Source organism: Schistocerca piceifrons, chromosome 3, assembly GCF_021461385.2.
Source record: "Schistocerca piceifrons isolate TAMUIC-IGC-003096 chromosome 3, iqSchPice1.1, whole genome shotgun sequence".
NCBI lineage: Eukaryota > Metazoa > Arthropoda > Insecta > Orthoptera > Acrididae > Schistocerca > Schistocerca piceifrons.
Window position 1 is genome coordinate 85241081 of NC_060140.1, and position 22627 is coordinate 85263707.

Below are 22627 nucleotides of genomic sequence, written 5' to 3' on the forward strand. Positions count from 1 at the left end.
CAAGCTGAAGATGAACAGATAGAGAAAGTATATGAGGATGTTGAAAGGGTAATGCAGTATGTAAAGGGGGACGAAAATCTAATAGTCATGGACGACTGGAATGCAGTTGTAGGGGAAGGAGTAGAAGAAAAGGTTACAGGAGAATATGGGCTTGGGACAAGGAATGAAAGAGGAGAAAGACTAATTGAGTTCTGTAACAAGTTTCAGCTAGTAATAGCGAATACCCTGTTCAAGAATCACAAGAGGAGGAGGTATACTTGGAAAAGGCCGGGAGATACGGAAAGATTTCAATTAGATTACATCATGGTCAGACAGAGATTCCGAAATCAGATACTGGATTGTAAGGTGTACCCAGGAGCAGATATAGACTCAGATCACAATATAGTAGTGATGAAGAGTAGGCTGAAGTTCAAGACATTATTCAGGAAGAATTAATACGTAAAGAAGTACTAAGGAATGACGAGATGCGTTTGAAGTTCTCTAACGCTATAGATACAGCAATAAGGAATAGCGCAGTAGGCAGTACAGTTGAAGAGGAATGGATGTGTCTAAAAAGGGCCATCACAGAAGTTGGGAAGGAAAACATAGGTACAAAGAAGGTAGCTGCGAAGAAACCATGGGTAACAGAAGAAACTCTTCAGTTGTCTGATGAAAGGAGGAAGTACAAACATGTTCTGGGAAAATCAGGAACACAGAAATACAAGTCGCTGAGGAATGAAATAAATAGGAAGCGCAGGGAAGCTAAGACGAAATGGCTGCAGGAAAAATGTGAATACATCAAAAAAGATATGATTGTAGGAAGGACAGACTCAGCATACAGGAAAGTCAAAGCAACCTTTGGTGACATTAAAAAAAGCAACGGTGGTAACATTAAGAGTGCAACGGGAATTCCACTGTTAAATGCAGAGGAGAGAGCAGATAGGTGGAAAGAATACATTGAAAGCCTCTATGAGGGTGAAGATTTGTCTGATGTGATAAAAGAAGAAACAGGAGTCGATTTAGAAGAGATAGGGGATCCAATATTAGAATCGGAATTTAAAAGAGCTATGGAGGACTTACGGTCAAATAAGGCAGAAGGGATAGATAACATTCCATCAGAATTTCTAGAATCATTGGGGGAAGTGGCAACAAAACGACTATTCATGTTGGTGTGTAGAATATATGAGTCTGGCGATATACCATCTGACTTTCGGAAAAGCGTCATCCACACAATTCCGAAGACGGCAAGAGCTGACAAGTGCGAGAACTATCGCACAATCAGCTTAACTGCTCATGCATCGAAGCTGCTTACAAGAATAATATACAGAAGAATGGAAAAGAAAATTGAGAATGCGCTAGGTGACGATCAGTTTGGCTTTAGGAAAAGTAAAGGGACGAGAGAGGCAATTCTGGCGTTACGGCTAATAATGGAAGCAAGGCTAAAGAAAAATCAAGACACTTTCGTAGGATTTGTCGACCTGGAAAAAGCGTTCGACAATATAAAATGGTGCAAGCTGTTCGAGATTCTGAAAAAAGTAGGGGTAAGCTATAGGGAGAGACGGGTCATATACAATATGTACAACAACCAAGAGGCAATAATAAGAGTGGACGATCAAGAACGAAGTGCTCGTATTAAGAAGGGTGTAAGACAAGGCTGTAGCCTTTCGCCCCTACTCTTCAATCTGTACATCGAGGAAGCAATGATGGAAATAAAAGAAAGGTGCAGGAGTGGAATTAAAATACAAGGTGAAAGGATATCAATGATACGATTCGCTGATGACATTGCTATCCTGAGTGAAAGTGAAGAAGAATTAAATGATCTGCTGGACGGAATGAACAGTATAATGAGTACACAGTATGGTTTGAGAGTAAATCGGAGAAAGACGAAGCTAATGAGAAGTAGTAGAAATGAGAACAGCGAGAAACTTAACATCAGGATTGATGGTCACGAAGTCAATGAAGTTAAGGAATTCTGCTACCTAGGCAGTAAAATAACCAATGACGGATGGAGCAAGGAGGACATCAAAAGCAGACTCACTATGGCAAAAAAGGCATTTCTGGCCAAGAGAAGTCTACTAATATCAAATACCAGCCTTAATTTGAGGAAGAAATGTCTGAGGATGTACGTCTGGAGTACAGCATTGTATGGTAGTGAAACATGGACTGTGGGAAAACCAGAACAGAAGAGAATCGAAGCATTTGAGATGTGGTGCTATAGACGAATGTTGAAAATTAGGTGGACTGACAAGGTAAAGAATGAGGAGGTTCTACGCAGAATCGGAGAGGAAAGGAATATGTGGAAAACACTGTTAAGGAGAAGGGACAGGATGATAGGACATCTGCTAAGACATTAGGGAATGACTTCCATGGTACTAGAGGGAGCTGTAGAGGGCAAAAACTGTAGAGGAAGACAAGAGATTGGAATACGTCAAGCAAATAATTGAGGACGTAGGTTGCAAGTGCTACTCTGAGATGAAGAGGTTAGCACAGAAAAGGAATTCGTGGCGGGCCGCATCAAACCAATCAGTAGCCTGATGACCAAAAAAAAAAAAGGACTTGAGTAGGTGGTGGTGGGAGGGTGCATGGGACAGGTTTTACACTGGGGGTGGTTACAAGGGTAGGAGCCAGAGGGTAGGGAAGGTGGTTTGGGGATTTCATAGGCTCCTACCCTTGTAACCACCCCCGGCGTAAAACCTGTCCGATGCACCCTCCCACCACCACCTACTCCAGTCCTGTAACACGGAAGGTGTACACGATCAAAGGCAGAGCCACGTGTGATAGCACCCACGTGATTTACCAACTGACCTGCCTACACTGTGAAGCTTTCTATGTGGGAAAGATCAGCAACAAACTGTCCATTCGCATGAATGGACACAGGCAGACAGTGTTTGTTGGTAATGAGGATCACCCTGTGGCTAAACATGCCTTGGTGCACAGCCAGCACATCTTGGCACAGTGTTACACCGTCCGGGTTATCTGGATACTTCCCACTAACACCAACCTGTCAGACCTCCGGAGATGGGAACTTGCCCTTCAGTATATCCTCTCTTCCCGTTACCCACCAGGCCTCAACCTCCGCTAATTTCAAGTTGCCGCCGCTCATACCTCACCTGTCATTCAACAACGTCTTTGCCTCTGTACTTCCGCCTCGACTGACATCTCTGCCCAAACTCTTTGCCTTTACAAATGTCTGCTTGTGTCTGCATATGTGCGGATGGATATGTATGTGTGTGCGAGTGTATACCTGTCCTTTTTTCCCTCTAAGGTAAGTCTTTCCGCTCCCGGGATTGGAATGACTCCTTACCCTCTCCCTTAAAACCCACATCCTTTCGTCTTTCCCTCTTTCCTGACGAAGCAACCGTTGGTTGCGAAAGCTTGACTTTTGTGTGTGTGTGTGTGTGTGTGTGTGTGTGTGTGTGTGTGTGTGTGTGTGTTTGTTTGTGTGTCTATCAACATGCCAACGCTTTCGTTTGGTAAGTTACATCATCTTTGTTTTTAGATATATTTTTCCCACGTGGAATGTTTCCCTCTATTATATTAATACATATTCTAATATTCCTCAATTTATATGTTGCATGAGCAGTGGTCACACCAATGTTACTACTTCACAGTATGCTAACTCATTTGATTTTATATTTGTGAAAGTGACTGAATCAACGTGCTGTAGATCATAGATGCAAAGTGTGAGGAGATGTGTCGCATTCATATGGGTGGATGCTTGTTGCAGTAAGGTGACCAGTGTCTAGTGGATGGCATCTGCTGTGCCAAGGCAAACTCTCAAGCAGAAAGTGTTCTGAGCTGGTCAGATAGCCATGACTTCCATTCGTGGAAATATTTGTAGGAGGTTGTACTTTTACTCATGGGTCATAAATTAATCATTAATGCATTTCCATCAGACTGAAACTTTTAGCATACAGACAAAATATGGTTTAAAATTGCACCCAAATTCTTGACTTCGTATTAACATTTTTCATTGTTTAGCACTGGACTATGAGCAGATACAGCTACAAAACAACTTGAGTGGAAGGTAACACTTCTTCCAAAACTTCCTTATTGCACAGTGTTGACCGTTTGTGCAGGTAGCTGGACTTAAGACTGTGAGGGGTGGCTGAGTATATTGGAGTCGTCGTGGGGCCTAGCTGGTGGCCAGTGTTTATGTCAGAAACTGTATACTCCTCACTAAAATAACTTTGTGACACAAGTTTCAACATGGGGAGTGGTGAGGTCCAGGTGCCACTTGGCTGCAGCTCTTTCTCAAGCTGTGTTGTCTGTTTGGCAGGTTCGAATGGAATTGTATCCACACTGGGAACAATACCCCACTGGAATCTGGAAATCATGAAGCTATTTTATATAAACACACACACTAACCAATCACAACATTATTTTATTAGCCTTTTTTTTTTTTTTTTTTTTTTTTTTTTTTTTTTTTTTTTTTTTTTTTTTTTTTTTTTTCAGCGGCCTGTAGTAAGCACAAGGAGTCAAAGATCTTGGATATTGTATACAGAGTTTCAGGATAAAACACAGGAGATATGAACTGAGAAGATTAGCAGTTTCCAGAAGAAAATGTTACTAAGGATTCGTGTATATCCACCCATCAGTTGTCTGTAAAACGAGTAGTTTATTTCCATGTTTTGTATTGTGAACAGTGTTCATCACTTGGTTTGAATATTTGTCTTCCAAGAATGGATGCAAGTATTCTTTCTTTACTATGATGATGGTAGAGACTTTCAGTCACCTTGTATACTACATGATCATATGTATTCTCCCAAGGAAGGTGAACAGTATGAGACAGAATTAGACAATCAGCCACAAATACAAATGAGGCAGTGGACTGTAAAGCAAAGCTAAAAAAAATGGCCTGCAGTGATGTTCCATTAAATTTAAACATTCTTCAGTATTACTTTGCTTATGTGTGTCGTTGTTTTGCCAGAGTCTGTGATTATTAGACAACAGATCCATTTTCATATTCAGGATTTCCAAGTAACTTAAACTGCAGATTCATGATTGAATTTGTGCTATATTTTCCGCATTTCATCTAAGAGACATTGCTGCATATGCCAGCAGAGGTGAAGAAAAGTGTGACCCACTTCATAAAGTGAGACATTGCTTTGTTTCCTTCATAACAAAATCCTGACATCAGTGTTACTGGAATCGAAGCTTAACATCATCACTGACTACAATAGTAACAAAATTGGTGTTTACATAGGAGATCAGTTCTACAACTATTATGCATTTTATTGAAAGCCTGCTAGGTGCTGGAAAGAGCTGTTTTTCCACTTACTTATTATCTTAGCAACTTCACCCTATGTAAAGAAATGACTGTGAGGAATGTGTGACAGATGTAAAGATAACAGAGAAAAATTGACTGGGAAAAGAGGATATATTTTTAGTGACAGCCTACTTTATACACAGGAAGGGGCAGTATGTTTATGCATAATGTTGCAGAGGGACTTTACCGACTGCAAACAAAATTAGTAAACTGGCTGCTGCAAAATTTACTAAGATTATGGGAGAAATACTTGCAAGTGCGTTAGGAAGGAGAGTAGTTTAAAATAATATTTTTTCTACTCGAGAGAGAGAAAGCACATAATTTTTTCTTTTGATTCTCAGTTATTGCAGTTATATATCCTAAAATAAACTTATTTGCTTAATATACATACTTATTCACTTAATACACATACTTTTCCCTTTGAAATAGTGTGACGGTCATCTTCCAGTAACATTTCTATATTTTGCAGTGTCATTTAAAAGCAGCAGGTTCATAGCAAAATGCTGATTGAAGGCTGTGTCAAAGTGATAATCACTCAGTCAGAATGGCATATGCAGAAATGTGAGAGATTACTTACAATCAGCAGTTTTCACACAGCATAAATTCATGCCAATTTGAAAGTTCGCACGAGATAACATTTGAGATTTTTCTATGTGCATCAAACCATAAAAACTATTGAAATGCACATAATGTAACTGTCTCACATGCAGGTACTTTCCAAAATTATAATTAATTGTTAGAGCACAAACACCTATTGATTTGTCACTTGCAGTTTGTAACTTACCTTGTGACTTTCATGTTTGAAATCAATACTGAATTTATATTTTAAATTTCACAACATTAGTTTGTGCTCCTAATAATGACAAGCGTATGCTGCTGCCAATGCTTATAGACATAAATTGTGTCTTCCATTAATATCCTCCTTTTTTTTTTTTTTTTTACTTTCCTACACTATTTTTCTTTAATATTCACGTTTACATGATGACCAGTTTCTGCAAAACCAAAATGTGTGGTATATAATGTGTGGTGCATAAGTCGTATGAATTGCTTCAAAAGAAAATTCAGTTGAGAAAACTATAAACTTACAAGACAGAGCAAGTACTTAAATTCAGCAGGTGGAACTCTCAACACTATAAATAGGTACATATAAAATCACAAGTACTATCATAAATTTTGAAACAGTGGAAAATCCAGTATGGAATGTAACAATACTAGAGAAGGAAAGTTGCTTCTCACCATATAGCGGAGATGCTGAGTCGCGATAGGTACAACAAAAAGATTGACACAGTTATAGCTTTCAGCCATTAAGGTCTTTGTCAGCAGCAGACGCACACACACACACACACACACACACACACACACACACACACACACACACTTACGCAAACGGAACTTGCACATACGTCTGCAGTCTCAGAGAGCTGAAACCACACTGCGAGCAGCAGCACCAGTGCATGATGGGAGTGGCGATGGGGGAGGGGGGAGGGGTTTAAGGAGAAGGCTGGGGCAGGGGCAGGGAGGGGGAGGGATAGTATGGTGGGTGTGGTGGACAGTGAAGTGTTGCAGTTTAGACATAGGGCAGGAAAGAAGGTGTGGAGGGGGGGAGGGGGTAAGTAGCAGAAAGGAGAGAAATAAAAAGAAATTAAAAGACTGGGTGTGGCGGTGAAATGGCGGCTGTGGAGTGCTGGAATGGGAACAGGAAGGGGGCTGGATGGGTGAGGGCAGTGATTAAAGAAGGTTGAGGGCAGGAGGGTTACGGGAATGTAGGATGTATTGCAGGGAAAGTTTCCACCTTCACATTTCAGAAAAGCTGGTGTTGGTGGTGTTCAGCAACAGGGTGGTCCATTTGTTTTTTGGCCACAGTTTGTTGGTGGCCATTCATGCGGACAGACAGCTTTTTGGTTGTCATGCCCACATAGAATGCAGCACAGTGGTGGCAGCTTCGCTTGTAAATCACATGACTGGTTTCACAGGTAGCCCTGCCTTTGATGGGATAGGCGATGTTAGTGACCAGACTGGAGTAGGTGGTGGTAGGAGGATGTTCCCATTCCAGCACTACACAGCCATCATTTCACCGCCACACCCAGTCTTTTAATTTCTTTTTATTTCTCTCCTTTCCACTACATACCCCCTCCCCCCTTCGCACCTTCTCTCCTGCCCTTCGTCTAAACTGCAACCCTTCTCTGTCCACCACTCCCACCATACTATCCCCCCTCCTTCCCACCCCAGCCTCCTCCTTACCCCCACCCAGTCGCCACTCCCATCATACACTGGTGCTGCTGCTCGCAGTGTGGTTTCAGCTCTCTGAGACTGCACACGTGTGTGCAAGTTGCATTTTCGTAAGTGTGTGTGTGTGTGTGTGTCTGCTGACACCTATCGCCTATCGCGACTCAGCATCTCCGCTATATGGTGAGTAGCAACTTTCCTTCTCTAGTATTATCATAAATTTTGGAAATATCAATTCCCTCCTTGGGGAGAAAAGTGGAATATGTTAGAAAGTAGGGGCAAGTCACTCAGTCTCTAGAATGAGAAGTCCTACCAGTTTTCCCTCATCTTAGGTGTGCATGACCTGCTCCTCTTTTCTAACTTCCCCCAACCTATAGTGTTTTCCTCCCTGACAAAGATGATAATTGTTCTTAAACCTGGGATAGTGTCTTGTACTTTTATATTTATCTGCTGGCAATACTAAAAATTTTACCTCTTCTAGTTAAGTATTGGCAAGCCGTTTTGTCTTGTAATTTTATCAGTTGTACTAATTGTGTTCTGAAATTATTGTATAAGGTGTTAACATATTTGGCTACCAATTTCTGATGTACTGCATAAGTTGTTCACATCCACAATCATTAAAGACTTGCAATGAGTTCATTTTGCATGTCAGATTTGTGTGTAAACTAAATAGTGTTGTTTGTAGTTTGAAGTGTGTGTTATAGTTACTGTTAATACAGTTATAAGTTACTGACAAAATGTTATAGTCTCTAGGTTATGTTCATAATGCCACGTTAATGTGTGGCAATAAAATGTCAGAAACTACTTTGAGAATTTGAGAGAGTCTCGTGCTTAGTATATTCTCAACATTAATGGCTCCTTGGTGACTAATTGCCTTAACAAATTTTTTTTCTCTTCAGCTACTCTAGGCAAAATCTTTTGTCAACATCTACAAAAACAAATGAAGTGCTCTCTGAACGATCTCGAAATGCTTTACATTCTTCTTGTCGTCAAGCGAGCCAGCAAAAGCCAGTAGCATCCTCAGCTATTTCTCCAGATCATTCTGTTGTAGCAGCAAGTTCATCATCACTGTAAGTTTCTTCTGTGATATTAGTGTAGTATAATGATGTACACAGTTAATTATACATTCCCAATATTAAAGAGAAAGTGAATCTGCTATGTTTTTTAATAATTCTTGTATAACAAAAGTTAAAAATCATAAAGTTATTATCATTTAGAAGCACAACTAATGCAGACATTGTGGATATCGTATGGTGGTTTATGATTTTCATTATTTGATAAAATCTACTGTATGTGTACTGCTAAAAATAGTGTTAATTAACCATAATGAATTGGACTGAAATTTACAATTTTGCTTTGAATGTGCATTCATTCTTTTTCCATTTCTCACGTGAGAGGAAACTATGCCAATTGATTTTTTGTGATTTCTGTGCACAATTTTTTACGCACTGTCATGCAAAATTATCTGATCTCTAATGAGCCTCTCAGTTTAAGAGATTACTAGGTAACTGTGCCCCAACATACACACAGTATGTGCAGTCAGTGAACATTTAGAAAATGTTCTGATAAAATTACTGAACAACAGTAATGTGAATCAACTGAATTTTCAGGTTTCAATTTTGTCAACAGTACAAGAATTCCATTCTGCTTTTACATATATGCACATAGTACAAGGGCCATGAATACATTTATTAAAAACAATTTGAATAACATTTCATGCAGTTTTTCCCATTCCTGCTAATCATTCATGGTGCTGATTTTATCGATGTGCTGAAAATTTCAGTCTGTAGACATAATTAGTTTTATTTATGCTGGTTATCTTCGTGTCTTTGTGCCTCTCTCTCTCTCTCTCTCTCTCTCTCTCTCTCTCTCTCTCTCTCTCTCTCTCCTCCCCCCCCCCCCCCCCCCCCACCCCCACCCCTGACAAAAAAGAAAAAAACTGTGTCCCTCCCCCATGCAAAGTGGTAAGCAGGGGGGTCATCTTTCTCTCTTCAGGGAAAAATATGTAGGATCAACCTAGCAACTGGTTTAAATTGAATGTGGTGGAAAGTGCTGTTGCCTGTGTAAAGAATGCATTGCCTGGTACAAAATGATTCTAATAGTTCTTTGCTTCATTACTGTTATTGAAGTGCCTCGAAAACTTGCAGTTGTACTTTTATGATATAATGTACTGTGATCAATGTTTGTTCTTCTAGTGGAAGACTGATAGTTTGATTACTTTTAGGGAACATTTGTTTGCAATATTTATACTCCTACTCATTCAGGGCTACTACAGAGATATGCATTTTAATCTGTAAAAATCTACACTTTCAGTAAATATCTACTTTCTGGATCCCATTAATTAATCTGTACATCCTCATCATTAACAGTTTAGGAATGTATCAGGAGCTGATTTTACAAAACTGTCAAGTGGCTGTTGGTAGTAACTATTAATTAAAAAGATGTTGGTGAAGAAATTTCCATTCTGTTGGTATTGCAATTTTAACTGTCAGCTGAGCATCTTTAAATACCTCATGAATGCTTCTCTGAACCAGTTTCATGGATGTACTGAGGTTTCCTTCAGACATTGTGAATGATGCAATAGTTAAGGCACTGGGTGTATATTTTGAATGAGTGGTGTTCAACAAGGATGATTCCTTTGAAAAGGACACAGTGTAGCAAACATGATTTATGTTTATGTCAGTGGCTGCATAGCCACAGTGTAGCAAAGTTTAAAATCGGTGATTTGGTCTTCTGTTTTTTCGCAACTATATCAACTAAGTCATGCTAATTGCCAGTAAATTAGCATATTGCACTAATGTTCTCACATTTATTTCGACAAAATTGGTGTATATAACTGAAGATATATGTTTTGACAATGACTTGGGTTCTACTCCAAGTTTAATGATTTATAACAACACTTGATAATGACCTAAGGCCAAAACCTAGATAGTGAAATAAAACCTGTTGTACAGTCAAATGACAGTTACATCTTTCAGAAACTTAATTTATACTCCCTCACATGTCTAACTTTCAAGTAAAACTCATTTTAATTTTTCCCTCTGTCCTTACATTATTTAATACATTTATCTGATCGATACCTGTAGAATAAATATCAGAAACCATGCAGAACATAATTTAAGAGACCGTCGGTGTAAAAATTGTTGTTGTAGTCAGTACTCAGTAAAAGAGCCCTTGTGAAATTCTTACTGGTTGAGTAAGTGAGACAAGTACAATTTTAGGGGTAGTGTCTTCAGCAGAAGAAGTCTTAAGTAAAAGATCATTCTCAACAACAGTTAGCTCACTATTTGACACCTCCCCATACAGGGACTTTCTTGATTTTCTGTGTGTTTTTGGGCCATTGTGGTATGTTTATTCATTTTATACATAAAAATCAGTGTTATGAGACAAAAAGAAAAACACGTAGTAATTCCCCAGAAGACGTGATAGAATTTACAATCTTCCACATTCTTAGAAAGTGCATTGCTTATGCACCACAATAGACAATGTTTCATGCATGAAAAGTTCTGTATCAAATTAAATCAATGTTATGGATTGCCGTGGTGCAGAAGATCTTCTGCATAATACAATTGTGCCCGTGCCACCTTAATAGTGAGGTAAGTACCTTTTCTTCTTTCTATGATTAAAAACTCTGAAACAGTTACCATGTTCACAAAATGTTGCTAAGGTGGTGTGGTAGTCCTTTCTTCTGCAACTGCCTTGTTTTATATAGAGTAGTGTCGCTCTTCTTTTTAATGTGTCTGCTCATCACCTAGAATCTAAGTTTACTTTTAAACCAGAAAAAGCACAGATGTGAAATTTTGCCAACAATTGTGACAGTACTGTTCATATTGTGAGATTTGATTCCCATTGATGAAGCTTTAGTTTCTGTCTTCACAGGCCCTGCAAAGAGAAGTTGAACACTAAATGTCTTGATGGAAATGTTGGAAATGTTAGTTTGCCTGGAAGGTGGCCTATTCAAGATCATACCAACAATTCATCAGGGAATACGGGACATCAAGTAAATCGGCATAAACAAAAGTAAGTTTAATCGTAGAATGCAGTCTTTCATGGCTGGCATTTGCATAGTTGCTAATATTTGTGTTATGGGCACTAGACCATGGCCCAAGGCTTATTCTATGCTGAATGTTTTATCTTCCAATGCGGGAACATCTTCAGATGCTTTAATGACTCAGAAAGCAGTTGCAGTCTCACACAAACTCAGTAAGCCAAACTGTTTACATTTATCCATGAACAACCAGTTTGTGACATTATCAGATCACTGCCTAGCCCAATGTCATGCCAATGTATGTTATGAAGCTTGTACTGGGTAAGAGTTGGTCTGTTTGTTTTGCTTAGCTCTAAGGCTCACAAGATCAATAGTTTAAAGAACCGAACTATGGAAGTAGATTCTGCAGTAGCAATGAATAGACAGGAGGAGAAATTCAGTAGACTGCAAAAGAAGAAAGTAACTTTCCTACCTCATATGTGAATCATACTGTTATTAATAGGTTTGACTGGGATCTGTCTAAGAATAAAATAGATGTGCCTGCCAAATGCGGAAACTATGTGGCTGCACTCCATAGAATACTAATGGAAGACACTGTTGTTAACATTGAAATTGAAATCCATATTTTGCCTAAAGCAACTGCAGATGAATTATGCATAGAATTAGGTAGGATATTGCTTAGGAGCAAACTATCTTACAGGAACCTAAGGAAAAATGAGATGAAAGCTTGCTGAGGTTTAAATTCTGATAAAGATATTCTAATTCTTCTGGCAGATAAAGGTGAAGCTGCTGTGGTAAGGAAAAATTAAGACGACTGCAGTAAACCATGACGGTACAGAGAACTTAAAGGAAATTCCACAATTTCAGTTCTTAGGAGAACTAATAAGCTAATAAAGGACTCTTCAGTTTCTCCCATTGACAAGAAGAATCGCATAAAATCAGGAGCACTATCACAAAGTTCACCAAAAATTCACAAATACGGTATTCCATTAAGACCAATTGTTAGTGCTACTAATTGTGCAACCTATGGGATTTTGAAACACTTAACCACTGTCCTATAGCCATTTGTTGGCAAACTGACACTTATGTTAAATATTCTAGCCTTTTCTCAAAAAATAAAAGTCTTTCAGGTTGAATCCAAGTGATGTTATGATCAGTTCCTATGTTGTATCTCTGTGTATTATGATTCCTCCTAACAAGGCCGTGTAACAGTTGGAAAGTATTTTTGCAAAGGATATATTAGATTTCTTTAAACATTGTCTAACATCAACTTACTTTCAGTGAGAGGACAAATTCCGTGAACTGACTGATGGTGAGGCTATGGATAACCCATTCAGTGTAGTTGTAATGAATTATTATATGGAAAAATGTGAAGAAGCAGCCCATCAGATGGTGAAGAAGAAACCCTCATGGTGGGTTTGGTCGATGAATGATACTTTTGTTATATGACCTCATGGAGAAAAAGAACTTGGAGAATTTCTAAATTTTCTGAATAATATCAATTCTAATATGAAGTTCACTATGGAAAAAGCGAAAGGAGGTCAATTATCATTTTTTAGTGTACAGCTACTTTGGAAAGTTGATGAAGCTTTAGGGTATAAGGTCTACAGGAAGCCCATTCACATGGATAGAAACATTCCTAGAACTTCCAGTCACCATCCCAAGCAGAAAAGAAGAGTTATCAAAACAATGGTGGACATGGCTAAAAGATTCTGTACTTGGAGGACAAGCTTGATCATTTAAGAACTGCCTTCAGAAGAAGTAGCTGTGCCGACAGAGGGATAAATAGGGCACTACCCCTAAAAGATCTAGAGCTTTTAACAAAAAAGAGCCAACTAAAGGGAGTGTTTTCCTTCCACTTGTAAAAACTGTCACTCAGAAAACACAGAATTGATACAGTGTTTAAACTAACAGTAGGTGCACGAATATTTGAATACATCAAAAGATCTTTGCCCATGGCCTGCCACAGCAGGAGTTTATAAAATCCCTTGCATGTGCAGTCATTTGTACATAGGAACTGCAAAAAGAAGCATGAACATGCATCTTAAGGAACACAGGAGAAATTGTCACCTGGGCAATATGGATAAGTCCACAGTAGCAGATTGTGCTGTGGCACCAGGGAACCACCAAATTTATTTTTCTGACTCTGTGGTTTTATTAAGATCTAATAATTACTGTGCTAGGGTGTACAGAGAGGCTGTAGAAATTTAAAAGCACAAAAACAGTTTTAACAGAAAAGAAGAATGATTGAAATTAGATAAGTTCTGGGCGTTAGTGGCAAATAAAACAAACAGCACCAACTCTTTCTTTCTACAAACGCTATAACATTCGTCAATATCACTTCACTTTCCTAGGTAGTAGTCCGATGATGTAAAATCCAACTGTTGCATGGATACTTGTAAACAATTTGCTTTGCAAAGCTTATTTCAGACTAATTGATTTCTGAGTTGTTAAAGCCTCTGATAATGTCTCTAGCATTGGAAGACAAAAATGTTAGACAAAGAATTATCTCTTGGTCCATGGCCTTATGCCCATAAAACAAATGTCAGCAATAAAAGTAAGTTTGTATTCCTGCAAGTTTACCTGCATATTGCTTCACCACACCAGACAGTATTGTTTGATCTCTCAGTATGAATTTGATTGTCTACTTCTATGATGATCATGACAAATCAACCCCTTAAGTCCACACTGGTGAAAGTAATCAGTCAGTAGACCATTTATGTTTGATTGTGATAAGGAAAGAAGGGGATTCAGCAGGCTGGTAATGGAGGCCCAGAGTGTTAGTTCCTCAGTCTTGTAGATGGCTATCTTGTAGTGCGTTTAAAAGTTGCTTTAATTAGTGTTTGTTGCACTGTGTATACTTGTCCATGTGAGAAATATGAATTTTTTTTTTAATTCACTCCACAACAATTGAATGTTTGCCCGTGAGATTTATTTATAGCCATATTGCAAACTTGTCTTACCAAAAACTGAAGCCTTGTAAAGCTCGGAATGCTAAGTTAATTGAAATGAGTAGAATTTGTGGTATGAATACTGACTTGTCTCTTTCTTCTCTGTTTAATATTTTCACTTTTGTGAAGTTATTTAAAATATTTTTTGGTAAGGGCATGCCAGTTACATAGAGCAAATGTAGGAATTTTGTTGGAAAGTTTATGCTTTCATCTTGCTTTATCATTGTATTAATGGACTAAAAAGTTTTTTCCTCACTTGTATTGTACTCCGTATTCACTGATGTGTTTGTTGAACTATGTCAATTTTTGATGCTAGAGTTGTTCACCCACACAACTATTCTTTGTTTACGTAGTTCCTCTCTATAAGCGGATACAGTTTTTTCACGAATTGTTCCTCTGTCTTTACTGCACTGCACGGCTTATCAATTGAAGGCAGTTTTATAAGAGTATGAATCAGTGTGGTATGAGCCATTTCCAAGCTGTATTCTTGAACATATGAACATTAGACAGCAATCTCAAATTTTTTCTCTTAAAAAATACAGGGTATCTCAAAAGGTATTGTTCAACATTAATGTTTTACAGCATCCAAACTAATTAAGGTATTTATACCATGCTTGGCTTACATGAAACACTATCCTAAAAAGTTTTTATGCCATTTCTTCAATCTCAACATGAATGCCTTTGGTGGCACGTTCAGCATTGATCCAGTCTGTATTCGAGTTCTATCCGTACTCAGTGCAACATATCTAGATCCATTTTGGCAGTGGCATTGTGTTTGTTTACTTTACCACAGATGTGGAACGTTTTCTCACCAGAAAATGTTATTGCTATAACATCAAGTTTAACAAATATATTTCAGAATGACACAACACATATAAGACATGTGCACACATTAGCATTCGAATGAGCACTGAGTCCCAGTCTAGCGGCCGCTGCTCGGCTGGCCGCTTAGGTGACGCAGCTGCTGCATGGCTGGCAGACAGCGCCGCACGTAGAGGATGCGTGTAATTGCGCAGCGGCGCTTTGAATGATCAGTGAGTAACAACACTTTTCCCCCCTTTGAAATTGTTGCCCTGGTCTTGATGGAGGTGTCCTGGAGATGGCTAAAATCCATAGGCGTTGTTTGACTCGCCATAAAGTCTCGAGGAGGAGGCTTCCCGTACGGACGGAAGTGTCCCCGATGATAACGGGTCGAGATGACAGGAGACGTAGGGGTTGAATCTGCTCGGGCCCCCTGCGCCAATCTGCCCATTGCGGCAAGTCCAGTTGATATAACAGGAGACATGGGCTATGTGTCGGCGTGTGTTGCAGGAGGAGGCGAGTAGATTTGTTCTGACAGAGGATGGTCATCTGGTTCCTGCATGGGCACGTCTTCTGGTGGCGTCCATTCTTCCACCGGCATCGCGATGACGGTGAGAGGGCTGCATTGTGAGTATTGAGAGATACCAAGATCCCGTGCATCAGGTAGGGCCAAAAGTGGTGTAGCGGCATTCGGAACAGGCGTTGCCGGCACACGAGGCCGAAGCTGGTCCGAATGACGCACTGCAACACCCGTGTCCGTCCGGATTTCATACAGGTGTCTGCCATGGCGTCTTAAGATGCGGCCCGGGCTCCATTTTGGCCGGCTGCCATATCCCCGTATCCAGACAAGGTCGTCGGCAGTGAACCGGCCAAAGGAAGGCACCCGCGGCCGGGAGGTGGAAGGCCACAGAAGATGAAGTAGTGTGCGGGGCTGTCGGCCATGTAAGAGCTCAGCCGGGCTGTGGTCGCCCATGGGGGTGAAACGGTAAGATGCCAGAAACTGGAGAAGTGCATCATCAGCAGTAGAAGAAGTCAGAAGTTTCCGCATCTGAGCCTTAAATGTACGGACCAGTCGTTCAGCCTCACCGTTGGATTGTGGATGGAACAGCGGGGCCGTGACATGCATAATGCCGTGACGAGCACAAAAATCCGCAAATTCGGAAGAGGCAAATTGCGGACCATTATCAGTAACAAGAGTAGAGGGGAAGCCTTCCAAAGAAAAAATGCGGGCGAGAGCACTGGTGGTTGCCGCGGTGGTAGGCGACGTGCAACGGACAATGAAAGGAAAGCTAGAGTAGGTGTCAATTATGAGAAGCCAATAAGTACCTAAAAAGGGTCCCGCAAAGTCAGAATGAATGCTCTCCCAGGGCTTCTCAGACGAAGGCCACAGAGACAAAGATGACTTCGGGGCAGCGGCCTGTGACGCACAAGGGCCGCAGGCAGCGACCATGTGTGCTATTTCAGAGTCCATGCCAGGCCAGTACACATGACGACGCGCCAGAGATTTTGTGCGCGACACACCCCAGTGCCCTCGGTGAAGGAGGCGCAAGACCGAAGCACGCAAAGACGCAGGTACCACAACATGCGGTGAAGCATTGTCAGTGGAGAGGAGGATAACACCATTCCTAGCCGTGAGGCGGTAGCGCAAAGCGTAGTAGTTCCACAACAGATCAGAAGTCTTAGCGGACGGGCGATCTGGCCAACCCTTCTGAATACAGCGTAAAACCCGGTAGAGGGTAGGGTCAGAACCCGTAGCAGCCGCCAGCCTGTCCCCAGTGATGGGGAACCTGTCCACAACCCGCTGCTCGGCAACATGCAGGTGGAAAAACAAAAGTTCGTCCCTATCAAATGCCTGATCAGGACCCATGGGAAGGCGAGACAGAGCATCAGCATTTGCATGTTGAGCCGTTGGCCGGAAGTGAATCTCATAATTGAAACGAGACAAGTAAAGAGCCCAATGCCGGAAGCGGTGTGGAGCCTTGTCGGGAAGTGACGTTGATGGATGAAACAAGGAAACAAGTGGTTTGTGATCCGTAACAAGATAAAATTTTGAGCCATAGAGAAAAACACCAAACTTATAAAGAGCATAAATAATGGTCAAAGCTTCTTTTTCAATTTGAGAATACTTTTGTTGGGCATCCGTGATTGTTTTGGAGGCATAAGCAATGGGTTGTTCCGAACCGTCAAAAAAACGGTGCGCAAGGACTGCACCGAACCCATATTGAGAGGCGTTTGTGGCAAGAACAAGATGTTGGCCAGGTCGATAAGTAGCCAGGCATGGGGCCTGTTTCAGCATAGTCTTCAATTTCCGGAAAGCCGCTTCGCATGACACGGACCAGTGAAAAGGCACGTTTTTATGCAACAGGTGATGCAACGGCTGAGCCACCGAAGCCGCAGACGGTAAAAACTTGTGATAGTATGCTATTTTCCACAAGAAGGCCTGCAGTTCCTTAACAGATGTAGGGTGAGGAAGGGCATCGATCACAGTGACAGTTTGCTGAAGCAGACGAATACCATCCCGAGAGAATTGAAACCCCAAGTACGTGATAGATGCCGGAAAAAATTGTGATTTCTGAAGATTACACTTAAGACCAGCAGTCTGTAAGACATGAGAAAGTGTGCGGAGATTTTGAAGATGTTTTTCAGTGGTGGAGCCAGTGACAACAATGTCGTCCATGTAATTGATACACCCAGGGACAGGGAGCAATAATTGTTCCAAGAATCGCTGAAAGAGAGCAGGGGTAATAGCAACCCCGAATGGCAAGCGTTGGTATTGATAGAGGCCGAAAGGCGTGTTAAGGATCAGAAACTGCCGGGAAGCAGCGTTGAGAGGAAGTTGATGATAAGCTTCTGACAGGTCAAGTTTAGAAAAATACTGGCCTCCAGCAAGTTTAGTGAACAGTTCTTCAGGACGGGGCATAGGGTAAGTGTCGATGAGGCATTGAGCATTTGCAGTGGCTTTGAAATCACCACAGAGACGAGTATCACCATTGGGCTTAGCAACGACAACAACAGGAGAGGACCACTCACTGGAAGTGACAGGAAGCAAGACCCCGGAAGTAGTGAGACGATCCAACTCCCGTTTTACCCGATCACGACGGGCCACAGGAATGGGCCAGGCCTGAAAAAACTTAGGCCGCGCAGTGGGTTTGAGCGTGATATGAGCTTCAAAGTCGCTTGCACGGCCTAACCCAGGAGAAGAAAGGGACGAAAATGTCGTTGACGAGGAATCCAGTTGAGCATAAGGAATAGCATCAGAGACAATATTGACAGAGTCATCTATGGAGAACCCAAAAACGCGAAAGACATCGAAACCAAAAAGATTTTTTGCGTTGCTCCGGTTGACCACAAATATGGGAAAAGTGCGAACAATGGATTTGTAAGATGCCTCAGCATTAAACTGTCCCAAGAGAGAAATCTTCTGTTTATTGTACGTCCGTAATTGCTGAGTAACAGGTGACAGGAGTGGAGAACCCAACTGAAGATACATCTGAGAATTAATTATAGTGGCAGCAGAACCGGTATCCACTTGCATGCGAACATCTCGACCAAGGATTTGGACAGTGAGGAATAACTTCCCTGAAAGGGAAGAAGTGCAATTGACAGACAACACAGAATCAGAATCAGCATCATGTTCATGAACATCATTTATGCGGTCGGATTTGCAAACGGAAGACACATGACCTTTCATTTTGCAATTGTGACACACAGCCCAACGTTGGGGACAATCCTAGCGTGAATGTTTCGTAAAACACCGCGGACGTGAAGGTAGTTGTCGGGGGTTTTGCTGCAGTTTCTTAGCGGGTTATTTACGGCTAGGCTGAGGCTGCGCGTGGGAGCGCACTGCGGCCACGTCGGCCGGCGGGGACGCGCCACACGCGTCGTCAACAGCACACAGAGGTTGTATTTCCTCGACATCACCCCACGCCTCTACAGTATTTGCACCCGAGCAGTGCGAGAAATTTCAAAAGACTGCGCAATGGAGAGAACTTCATCTAGAGTCGGATTCGCCAACTGAAGGGCACGTTGCCGAACTTCTTTGTCGGGCGCCGACTGGATAATAGCATCCCGTACCATGGAATCGGCATAGGATTCTTTGTGAACGTCAGTAACAAATTGACACTTTCGACAGGCCGTGAAGTTCAGCAGCCCAAGCGTGATAGGATTGATGTGGCTGTTTTTGACAACGATAAAAGGCAACACGAGAGGCTACCACATGCGTTTGCTTTTGAAAATAGACAGACAGAAGTGAGCACATTTCAGCAAAGGACAAAGATGCAGGATCCTTCAAAGGAGCCAATTGCGACAACAACCGATACATTTGAGGTGAAATCCAGGAAAGGAACAGAGACTTACATGGTTGTTCGTCCGTGACATGAAATGCCAAGAAGTGCTATTGAAGACGTTTTTCATAATCAGACCAGTCTTCCGCCGTCTCGTCGTAAGGAGGAAAAGGAGGTTCAGCCAACGACGAGAAACGCCCCGCATTTGACGCCGCGACGAAATCACGAATCGCCGCTGTTAGAAGCGTTTGCTGTTCAAGGAGATTTTGCAATAGTTGCTCAACAGTAGCCCTGGAACCCTATAGGTCAACGGTGAAAAGGAAAAATCCACTACCTTGTCGCCAATTGCTATAACATCAAGTTTAACAAATATATTTCAGATCGACACAACACATATAAGTCACAGAGTAAGTTGACAAGCAAGACATGTGTACATGTTGGCATTCGAATGAGCACTGAGTCCCAGTCTAGCGGCCGCTGCTCGGCTGGCCCCTTAGGTGGCACAGCTGCTGCACGGCTGGCAGACAGTGCCGCACGTAGAGGACGCGCGTAATTGCGCGGTGGCGCTTTGAATGATTGGCGAGTCACAACAGTTATGTTGTTATAAAATTCCCATCCTTCTCTAAATGGTGAAAAACATCCACAGTGAATTGCAAGGGATTTGTAGCATCTGCGATACCTTTTAAACAGCCTCCTGCAGTGAACGTTGAAGAGCCAACCATATCTGTACTGTGTTGGCTTAACTTGTTCCAGGTCATCCAATATTATGCATCACATCAATGCTTTCTGTCTGCATAAAATGCCTGTACCAGCAGTGTATTGGCGTTCATGAGGGTCGGTGCTTCCTATACCGGGTTTGGAAGTTCCTTTGAACCTGCATGTCCGATTTGGTCTGAATAAACCATTTCGAACAGTGAGCCATTTCTTGAACTGTTGTTATTATGCTTTACTCACATCAACTTGGAACACTCACAAACAAAACATTGTGAATGTTTCTGTCACGTAAGCCAAACATGATGTGAATATTTTAATTAGTTTGGGCACTATAACACATTGAAGTTGTAGGGTATCTTTAGATATACACTGCACATTGATGCTAAAGAGATAGATGGTGTCACAATGAACACCATGGTGTGATGGGACCACATCAAACACTCATACCTCCATAACCACAGGAGCTACCACTGCATTACTGCTATAGTGCACAGTGAAGCAACAAAATGTAGCCCCAGACATAAAGACTAGTGATTGCAATGGGCGGTTTTGGTTGTATTGCCAACTTTACCCACAATTTCACTTCTTGATCACACTGGTAGTAGCTGAAGTTATGTTTGGGCTCCTGTATGGCTTAATTGCACATATTTTGCAATGAGAGAGAGACATATGGGCTAATTTAAATCCTCAGAGTCTTTGAGAAGAAGTTACCTATTGTCAATTATTATTCCGTTCTGTGTTGTACAATATTCTTTTCTTTACTTTTAGGAAGTCATCAATGGAGCAGTCACTTGGTGAAGTTTTATACTCTGAATTTACTGCACTAGTTGCTGCAAATGAGAACCAACAACATTTCCTCTTACAGCTGTTTGAAAATTTGAAACAAGTCAATTCAGAACCACTGCGCCAGGGCACTCTTCAAGTGTTACAAAATTTTCTTTCCCAGCAATCTCACAACAATAATCCTTTGGTAGGTAGTTTAAATGTATATTTTGAATTTTTACCTATTCATAATTGATAAAAAAATATATTTAGTGTGTTGTTTATTTCTTTATTATAATGCTGCAAATATTTTACTCAAGACATATCATATGTTCCTTAAAAGTAGTCATTCTGGTTTGCCCCATGAAAGCATGTATTACTGAGCTGTTTGTTTTCACAAAAGTCAGTGTTGGGTAAATTACCTTTGAGGCAACCAAATGCAGATGAACTAACCTACTCTTCCACATCTACACCTGTCTTCTTAATATATATAAAGTTGAGAATACGTATGTGTGTGTGTGTGTGTGCGTGTGTCTGTGTGTGTGTGTGTGTGTGTGTGTGTGTGTGTGTGTGTGTGTGTGTGTGTATGTCTGGGAACTCCTCCCAGACACACAGCCTTAGAGGACCAACATAGGGAGGGCTTATAATGCTGTAGCTATAATATGTGTGTAGATACAAATGTGGTGTATTTAACCCCCTGCCATATGGGCTACCCTCATGACAGGTATGTTTTGTGGAAATAGTATTGACCTGCTCTCCAGAGCAACCTACATGTCAAGCCCCTATGGAAAAAAGAGTAGGCAATGCGCTATTACCTCCTCCCCCAGCCCGCCATTCATGTGGAGCACGCGTTGGTCTCACTGGAGATTTCTAGTACTGAGCCACACACAATTGATTTCACCAAAGTGTACGGGCCTGAAGATGGCGTAGATGCAGCGTCGAAACTAGTAGCCAAATAAATATAAAATTTAAGTACAGCTGGAGGGGTTTCATTTTTAACAAAAATTATACCAGCTGTGTCCCACCTTAATCCAATTTAAATATCGATGTATGAAGATCAAAAAACCATTCGTTGACCTTGATATGTAGACTGCCCTGCAAAACAGGTCTATAAATCATGCTGATTAAACTCCCACACAACACACCTCTCATGCGGGGCAGCATACACATCAGCAGCTGAAAAATTGTTTCTGGCCATATCTCCATTCCTATGGGAAGTAGGTTAAAACCTTCATGCAGTGTGTTGTTTCTGTGCCACATTAGGTTGAAATCAATAGAGGGGTATGAAAGGAGATGCCAGACATACATAAAAAACTAAACTCCATCCAAACAGGCCATGGAAGGCCAAATGGTATTGACCGGCCACCATGTCATCCTCATCCCACAGGCATCACTAGATGCGGATATGGAGGGGCATGTGGTCAGCACACCGTTCTCCTGGCCGTATGTCAGTTTCCGAGACCAGAGCTGCTACTTCTCAAACAAGTAGCTCCTCATTTTGCCTCACAAGGACTCAGTGTAGCCCGCTGGCCAACAGCGGTCGGCAGACTGGATGGTCACTCATCCCAGTGCTACTTCGGTGATCTGACGGGAACTGGTGTTATCAATGCGGCAAGGCCGTGCGCTACATACCTGGCAATACAATCTGTGTGTG

At 41.4% G+C, this 22627-nt stretch overlaps 1 protein-coding gene across 4 annotated transcripts in view; it reads left to right on the top strand.

The window, feature by feature from the left end:
- Positions 1-22627, top strand: part of LOC124788117 (pericentriolar material 1 protein-like) — a 392802-nt gene that overhangs the window by 194414 nt on the left and 175761 nt on the right. For all 4 annotated transcript variants that reach the window (XM_047255242.1, XM_047255241.1, XM_047255243.1 and 1 more), the window contains 3 exons: positions 8374-8544; positions 11354-11494; positions 20980-21181. In XM_047255242.1, the coding sequence (XP_047111198.1) occupies positions 8374-8544; positions 11354-11494; positions 20980-21181 (514 nt within the window). The remainder of the gene's footprint in view (positions 1-8373; positions 8545-11353; positions 11495-20979; positions 21182-22627) is intronic.